Genomic DNA, 8,537 nt, shown 5'->3' with positions numbered 1-8,537 from the left:
GGAGGATGAAAACATGAGAGCACATAAAACGGAAGGGTTGGATCAGTAGAAGAATAAAATAAATTTAATTTTTTGTCAAGATGCTTGATTGGAGGTAAAAAAGTAGTGGGATAAAAAACTTTTTTTTTTGTTGAGAAAAAAAATTAGATAATAAAAAATGTAGATGGAATATAGTCTTCTCCTATGCCCTTAGTTCCAAGGAAATAATAATAATAATAGTATACAAGGAAAAAAAATTAAAATTAAGAAAAAGCATAACATTGGTGAAAAAAAAAAGAGTAACGCTACAAATGAAGAGGGGAGATGGGTAATTTTTCATCAACCTACTCTCTTCTTCACTTTTCTCTCTAGATTTCTCCTTAATTTATGAGAGAAAACTATTGTTTCTTAAATGGTGACCCAGAGATAAAACTCTTAAGTCCCACTATTTTTTCTTTACTTTTGCCTCTCTAACTAAACACCATTTTTCCTTTCTCATCCCAATTATCTGTTCTCTCCTTTCTCCTATCTATTTTTCTCTCCAACCAATCACGCTAAAGACTTTAGGTGTGCTTTTGGATGCAGTAAATCCACGTGGATTTCAAAATTAAAGTAATACTCAAAATGTTCATTTAGTACTCTAGTTCTATATAATGTTCAATTGTTCATGGCAATTCTACTACATTACCTAAATACTCCTTTCACTTCATACTTAATGGGGTATCTGGATAATGAACTCTTTAGTTTGAGGCATGACATTAATCTAGCCACTTCATACTTAATGGGCATCAAGGTAATGAACTCTTGGTTTGAGCCATGATATAAATCTAGAGATCTCAAGTTCAGTTGACCGTATTATTGGTGTATGTTAGTTGTTTACTCCAATTCTACATCACCTAGATACCCCTTTCACTTCATGCCTAATAGAGTTATCTGGGTGATGAACTCATTAATTTGAAGCACAATATAAATTTGGAGATCCTAAGTTCAATCAACCATATTATTGGAGTTCAAATGTTCAATAGCGAGTAATGCAAAAAAATAAAAATTAAAAAAAAAATCAAAATTTACAGAGATAACAGGTTGTAATTGGTGCAACATCAATTTCACATTGGTTGACTATTAACATTATTTCTATTATGCACCAATCACAAACTTATATTGGTTGTGAGAAGATTTGTGATTTTTTTTTTTATCATTAAACTTAGTGTTCATAATACATGAAAGCTTTTTTTTTTTAATCATTTCAAAAAAATATCTCATTTTATATAAGTAAAAGTTCAAGTTTTCATATTATCATTATATATGAAAATTTTGCATCAATAGCTAATGTGCAATAAACGACACTTTCAGAAATTTCATAAAAAATATTTACCTTTCTATTAATAATCTCCTTTAGTCTCAAAACTCAAAAGTATCATCTATTATGGAACAAAGAAGGTGCTATATTTTCCTTATTTGGTGGGCGCCAGGGTCAAGCTAATTGGAGAACAATTTGGTAGTCAGTCACAAAGTCACACCCTTTTATCATTATCATAAGCTCAATGTCATATCTACAATTATCTTTTATTTGTGGATTTTTTTATATATACATATGATAGAATTTGAATCTATAATATTTACTTCACGATAATTGTTTTTTAACGTCATGTTAAAATACTAATTTTTTTTTGGTATAGGTATATAATTATCATTAAATATTTTATTTAATGATAAAATATTTTTAATTAATTGAGACAACCCATGTTTTTCATGTGGAACTTAATTGATGCTGTGTCGCCTCAACAATATATCATGTCAGATCAAATTGATTGAATATTTTTTGTTGAATAGTTAATTAAAAGAAGACAAAAATGGATGTGATCTAATATATTACATAAGATTGGATGGAGATAAAACATAACTTGTCTATTGCATGGTGCAAATATAAGTATAGAGATAATATGATCCTTCCCCACCATATTGCTTCACGAATACTTTATCAAAGAGACTATCCATTACCTGTAAATTTTGTTCTTTCCAATGCATTAACACTATAATGAGGTTCCTCAAATATTAAAAAAAAAAAACACTATAATGAGGAATCCCTCTACAAGTTGTTTTATTGGGAGAGTTAAGACACCATACACTCCAAATTGTTCCCAGTGTATTCTCCAATAATAACACAGTATAAACCATACAGATATATTTAAAAATCAGGATAATATAAAGAAGAAAATACTGTATAGATTGGAGAAGCTACTAGGGTGCTTCCTTCCAGGCCAGCTTGTCATGGGCTGGCAGTGCACTCTTACTTCCCCCATATCCATATGCACTGAAAAAAGCACCCTTTTTTAATTATATTTTATCACAATTCTCTCCATCTTCACTTTCAAAGCCAGAAAAAGCTCATACACTTTTATCTCTTTTTATCACTTTTAAATTTCAATGCTTTGAGGTGGTAGGTATCATACAATGCATCTACTTTGAATTTCCTGTTTTTCCATATATTTATATTTACATTTCTTTTCTTGGTTGTTAGCTTTTGTAGGCTTCTTTAAATAAGCTTTTAGATTTTGGTTCTTCTTTTTTTCTTTTTTTAATTTTTAAATGTGCAACACTGACAGTGAAGTTCATTCAGTTCCTTTTATTGACCCACATTACTAATAGTAATGTGGACTATTCAGCATCAAGCCATCAAATCCAGTCCCTTCTTACCACACTTTCCAAGCTTAAATATCTGGAGCTTTTCCTTACAAACGTTCTCTGTGCCCACATTGTGTGAATGCCAAACTTCAATACAAGCAAAAGGGCCAGTCTTGTTTGTCGCTTAGTAGTAAATACTACAATGCCTTTGTTATTTTGAAGTTACTGAGGTTTGGCCATAGTTGTTGCTGTGATTTGTATTAAGTTTACTATACCTTGGGGCCAGGTCTGCATAATGCTGCTCTTTTTTTCTTTTTTTTATTATTCTGAGTTGTGCCCAAGTAGCACAACCCTGACTTTTTCTGTGTGGGTCAAAATTGTATAATTATGATTTAATTATACCCCAATGACATCTAAGTTCTGTCTTTATTGTTCTATATTCATGTCATTCAAACATAAATTTTAGATTGATAATCTTCCAATGCCAGACTCACTCACCTTGGTCACAAGTCACAACCAGATTGGCATGAGCACGGTCTTTTGTTAAAGCATTCAAGAAGTTGCTCTCAGTGGTCCTAGTAAGGGAGCTATGGAAGAGACATTTGTGCCGTTTCGTGGAATCAAGAATGATCTTAATGGGAGGCTGATGTGTTACAAGCAAGACTGGACTGGTGGATTCAAGGCAGGCTTCAGGTATATTTTTCTCCTGCCAAGAGAACTGTGGATTGTGTAATAAATGTAGTTCAATTATAAGGTTTTGGGTTAATATTAAATGTGGCATTTAACTATTGCTGAATTTGTCACAAAATAATGATGTTAGCTTAGTAACTTAATTTCGATTTTTCCTAGGATTTTGGCCCCCACTACATATATATTCTTTGCTTCAGCAATCCCAGTTATTTCATTTGGAGAACAGTTGGATAGAAGTACAGGTATCGTTTTGTTTGAATATTGTCTAAATGTTGCTGCTAATTTTCAATTAAGCATCTCATAATTTTTATTTAAGGCCGGAACTGGTGCATATATTATGTATATAACTATTAGTGTGGTAAGTATCTCAAGATTTTTTACTGGTATCAACAGATGGAGTTCTAACAGCAGTTCAAACATTAGCTTCTACAGCACTGTGTGGAATCATACACTCAATCATTGGAGGTCAACCTTTGCTGATTCTTGGAGTCGCAGAGCCAACCGTGATTATGTATACATTTATGTTCAAGTTCGCTAAAGATAGGCCAGATTTGGGATCAAAGCTCTTTTTAGCATGGACTGGATGGTATCATATTTCCTTATTGCCATCTAATGGAAAGATATTGCAACTTCTTCTGCTGATGTTAATTGCTATGACATTTGATTAATTTTGATTAGGAATTCTGTTTGTATTTTTTGAACTTATATGGTCATTTGGATGGGCAGGGTATGTGTATGGACTGCCATATTGCTGTTCCTGCTGGCTGTCTTAGGGGCTTGCTCCATTATTAATAGGTTTACTCGTATAGCTGGGGAACTGTTTGGCCTTCTTATTGCAATGCTCTTCATGCAAGAAGCTATAAAAGTAAGAGACATCCTCCAACACCCCCGCCTCCCTCCTTGAAGCACATAATATCAATAGTTGCATGTATAGAGTTTCATGCTTGTTTTTAAATTGGGTTTGCTAGGGACTTGTTGAAGAATTTCGTATACCTGAAAGAGAAAATCCAAATTCAATTGAGTTTCAGCCTTCATGGAGATTTTCAAATGGCATGTTTGCTTTAGTTTTGTCATTTGCTCTTCTGCTTACTGCTTTAAGAAGCCGAAAAGCAAGGTCTTGGCGGTATGGGTCTGGTAAGTCAACTGGATTTTAAATATATACTATCAAGAAATTCCACTCCCCATGCATCTTGTTTAAGGTTGTCAGCCTCTCCAATGTATTACAAACTCTTAAGTTACTTCTTCTGTAAAGATTCATTTAAAGCACTCCTAGTTCCAGTTTATGAGCCTTCCTTAGCCAATACGTTTAAATGATGCAAACAAGTAGTCTCATTCATGATATCTAGGAGGCTCACCAATTCTTCCCTTGTTCAAGATGTCATCAAGGGAAGGGAAATGTGAAGAGGAATTGGTGGAAAATTGGCATCTCTGCCTACTAAGTAGATGAGATGGGACTCCTTTGTGAATGTCAATAATTTGAGCTCAAAGAGAGAGAAATAACTGAAGGGCCTTTAAACCTGTCTATGTGAACCATATTTGCTGCTGTAGGTCCTTCTAGTGTCCTTTCAATTTATGGAGTTCATTATTAACTCCCACAGGATCGCTGAGAGGCTTCATAGCAGATTATGGTGTGCCATTGATGGTTGTAGTTTGGACAGCTATTTCCTATCTACCAGCTAGAAGTGTTCCAAAAGGAATCCCAAGACGACTCTTCAGTCCAAATCCATGGTCTCCAGGTGCATATGAGAATTGGACTGTCATTAAGGTACGTGATTCTGGAAAATTGTATATCCCTTTAGCTTGATTTATTTGTTCCTTTATAATACTTATAATAAAAAAAGTATGTTAAATGGCTTAACCTAAAACTGACAGGACATGCTAAATGTGCCGGTTCTCTATATAATTGGGGCTTTCATTCCGGCAACAATGATTGCAGTGCTCTACTACTTTGACCATAGTGTGGCTTCTCAACTCGCCCAGCAGAAAGAGTTCAATTTGAGAAAACCCCCTTCTTTCCATTATGATTTACTTCTTTTGGGGTTCATGGTATGCAAATGCCCTTCTTGTGTATTACATTATTTTCTTCTTCTAGTTCTCTATTATGCAATTGCAAATTACAGCACTTAGTACCCGCTTGCCTCATTTGAAATCTTGTTACTGCATGACAGGTCATATTGTGTGGTCTTATTGGGATCCCTCCATCAAATGGAGTTATTCCTCAATCTCCAATGCATACTAAGAGTTTGGCTACGCTTAAACACCAGGTACACAAAGATACCATAATTCCAGGTTCCTTATTCTGCTGCCAAATTTAGAGCTTGCTGACTAGTAGCCAATCAGTTGCTCAGCCTCTTTGCTCTTCATGTTGATTCCAAGAGGCTGCCAGTTTACTACTATGAATATCCATAAATCCCGTTTAGTAAATAGTTGACTAGAATGTATTCAGAACGCAGGCACACAGGAACACAGATGTGCGTGCAGACAGTCAAGCACGCACCCATACAAACATACACATGCATAGATTCTGTGTATGTACATCCCTATAACAATATCTTCCTGTTTTGTAGTTACTTCGTAATCGACTTGTAGCAACAGCACGCAAGTGTATGAGAAATAATGCAAGCTTGGGACAAGTGTATGGAAGCATGCAAGAAGCCTATCAACAGATGCAGACTCCTTTAATTTACCAGGAACCTTCGGCTGGGGTATGATTACTATTTTCTTTCTTTTCTTTGTCCAACATAGCAGAAAACTGCAGTTGATAGTCACATCTGTATCTACATAGAAAAGGCACAATGCAGAAACTAGAAAGCTAAATATTGCAGGACATATCTTGGATATCCAACCCTTTGTTTCAAAAGAACCATATTATGGCCATGTTAATTAGAGAGTTTCCAATATAGTTCATATAATTTCTGTGAGAATATAGTCTATGATGGCTTGATTTATAATGTCAGTCTAATAAACGTTCATGATTTTTTTGTTCTCCTTTTGTATTTATTATTATTTTAAATTTTCTGAAGTTTGATCAATTATGGTGCTGAAAAGTATGCAACCTTGCCTAAATTTTTATTCTGAGCAGGGATTAAAGGAATTGAAAGACTCCACAATTCAAATGGCTTCAAGCACAGGGAATATAAATGCCCCGGTTGATGAGAGCACGTTTGATGTTGAGAAAGAGATTGATGATTTACTACCTGTTGAGGTGAAAGAACAGCGGCTCAGTAACCTGCTTCAAGCTATGATGGTAGGAGGATGTGTTGCAGCCATGCCTTTCCTTAAGAAGATCCCAACCTCAGTACTCTGGGGCTATTTTGCCTTCATGGCCATTGAAAGCTTACCCGGTAACCAGTTTTGGGAAAGAATCTTATTGCTCTTCACAGCTCCAAGTAGAAGATACAAGTAGGCTCTTAACTCCTTTCTTCATCTCTTTGATCATTTTACTTATAAACGTTAATAGTACAGAACTAACCATATTGCATGTTTTTTCAGAGTACTGGAGGAGTACCATGCCACTTTTGTGGAAACTGTACCTTTCAAGACCATTGCAATTTTTACAATCTTCCAGACTGCTTATCTGCTTGTTTGTTTTGGGATCACATGGGTTCCAATTGCAGGGGTTCTGTTCCCTTTAATGATTATGCTTTTGGTTCCTGTGAGACAATACATTTTGCCCAAGTTTTTCAAAGCAGCACACCTTCAAGATTTAGATGCTGCAGAGTATGAAGAGGCGCCAGCTTTATCATTCAACCTAGCAACAGTAAGTTTTTGCTCAAGTTCCCTTTATTGATTATGCTTGTGGTTCAGTGGTACTATCCGGTTGTGCCTATGGAGAGAACTTGGGTTTTAATCCCCCTACCAAACTTCTTGTAAGCAAAAAAAGCTAGCAACTGTAAGATTTTAGTTCTTTTGCTTCAACCTGTAGATAAACTCTATTTGTTTTTCCTTACATACTACATTCTATATATACACTACATACCTAGGAAGAAGAATTCAGAAAATCTGAAGAACTTCAGTCTTGCTAATCTATTCTCTTTGTTATCAATGTAGTGTAATTTTTTGGGTTGAATTAAAATGGATTTAGCATAGAAAGTAATTAAGGTGACCTAGCAATACAGCTCAACTTATGTATCTCATGTTCTTGATTTGTCCATAGCAGGATGGGGAAATGGGACGGACAGCTTCATTTGCAGATGATGGAGAGATTCTAGATGGGATAGTAACACGTAGTCGGGGCGAGATTAGACGGATGTGCAGTCTCAAGTTAACAAGCTGCACAGCAACACCGTCCAAAGAATTTAGAAGTCTACAGAGTCCACGACTGTCAGATGGTGTACACAGCCCTCGCATAAGTGAACTGAGAGGGGAACAAAGTCCTCGGCTTGGTGGAAGAGGGCCATTTAGTCCAAGGACTGGAGAGCCAAGACCGTCTAATTTAGGGAAAGGCAGTTAGAACTCAGATATGAACTTGCAACAATTGGCTGTGTTTATATTGTCAGGTATCTAAAAAGAAGCAAGTTCTTGTAGTGATGATCTAATGAAAATGAAAAGAGCTTGCAATGACTATTTTTTCTGCCTTCAACATGTTATGCATTTGTAAAATTTATTAAAGGGTAGGGGTTTGTAACCACAAGTTTTATGAATGACAATACTAAATTTTTTTATGTTTATTTCCAATTACTGACACTTTAGCAAGAGATTGTACAGGCATTATTTATTTTTTACCCCATGCCCCATTTTAGCAATTTTCTGTTTGAAGGGCACAATTCTATGGAGCCTCAGATGTTGCTTTTACCCTCGTAAGTTTTTGAGCCTTGCAGTAAAGCATGGTATAGAAGATGCAAAAAGATCAATCATACCATTATGTAAGTCTTCTAGCCTTTATAGTTGGAACCAGTTCACCATCTGTATACATGCTATTTTTATGACGAATAAAAATTCTATGTCCATTCCACTTTTTGCTTCGCCAACTGCAGCATGTTATGTATTTGATTTTTTTTTTATTTAAATTTTAAACTTTGGTTACTTTATAGGGAAAAAAAGAGATGCGCTAACTGCAATTGTTGAAGCATAAAGGCGAGACAAAGGATTTTTATTATTTTACTACATGGAATTTAACATTCAGTATAATCTAGAGATCATGCTTTTGCACTCTTGTCCCATACTTCCATCCCCTTTTAAGTTGCTAGTCAAAGAAGACCCCAAGAAAGTATCTGAGAAACACAGGCACAAAACCAGTGGTC

The 8,537-nt window shown here is 35.2% G+C and overlaps 1 protein-coding gene across 6 annotated transcripts; it reads left to right on the top strand.

The window, feature by feature from the left end:
• Nucleotides 1-2,403: 2,403 nt before the first annotated feature.
• LOC142625734 (boron transporter 1) lies at nucleotides 2,404-7,991 on the top strand. 6 transcript variants are annotated; one of them, XM_075799440.1, is made up of 13 exons: nucleotides 2,404-2,419; nucleotides 3,093-3,297; nucleotides 3,454-3,536; nucleotides 3,688-3,880; nucleotides 4,021-4,159; nucleotides 4,263-4,428; nucleotides 4,893-5,059; nucleotides 5,167-5,340; nucleotides 5,463-5,558; nucleotides 5,862-5,999; nucleotides 6,377-6,696; nucleotides 6,787-7,054; nucleotides 7,451-7,991. In XM_075799440.1, the coding sequence occupies exons 2-13, from the start codon at nucleotides 3,194-3,196 to the stop codon at nucleotides 7,745-7,747; spliced, it is 2,145 nt and encodes a 714-aa protein (XP_075655555.1). In that variant the 5' UTR covers nucleotides 2,404-2,419; nucleotides 3,093-3,193; the 3' UTR covers nucleotides 7,748-7,991. The 6 variants fall into 6 exon arrangements, with proteins under 6 accessions (XP_075655555.1, XP_075655554.1, XP_075655557.1 ...); XM_075799439.1 differs by lacking the exon at nucleotides 2,404-2,419 and adding an exon at nucleotides 2,530-2,834; XM_075799442.1 differs by lacking the exon at nucleotides 2,404-2,419 and having other exon boundaries at nucleotides 2,927-3,297; nucleotides 7,345-7,474.
• Nucleotides 7,992-8,537: the final 546 nt, after the last annotated feature.

This window comes from Castanea sativa, chromosome 2 (assembly GCF_040712315.1).
Source record: "Castanea sativa cultivar Marrone di Chiusa Pesio chromosome 2, ASM4071231v1".
In the NCBI taxonomy this organism is placed as follows: Eukaryota; Viridiplantae; Streptophyta; class Magnoliopsida; order Fagales; family Fagaceae; genus Castanea; species Castanea sativa.
This window is presented reverse-complemented; position numbering and strand designations above follow the sequence as displayed.

Coding starts and splice junctions, on each gene's coding strand:
- LOC142625734 (XM_075799440.1), top strand. CDS start 3,194: ATGGAAGAGACATTTGTGCCGTTTCGTGGAATCAAGAATGATCTTAAT. Junction 3,881..4,020: donor TTTTTAGCATGGACTGGATG/GTATCATATTTC, acceptor TTGGATGGGCAG/GGTATGTGTATGGACTGCCA. Junction 6,000..6,376: donor ACCAGGAACCTTCGGCTGGG/GTATGATTACTA, acceptor TATTCTGAGCAG/GGATTAAAGGAATTGAAAGA.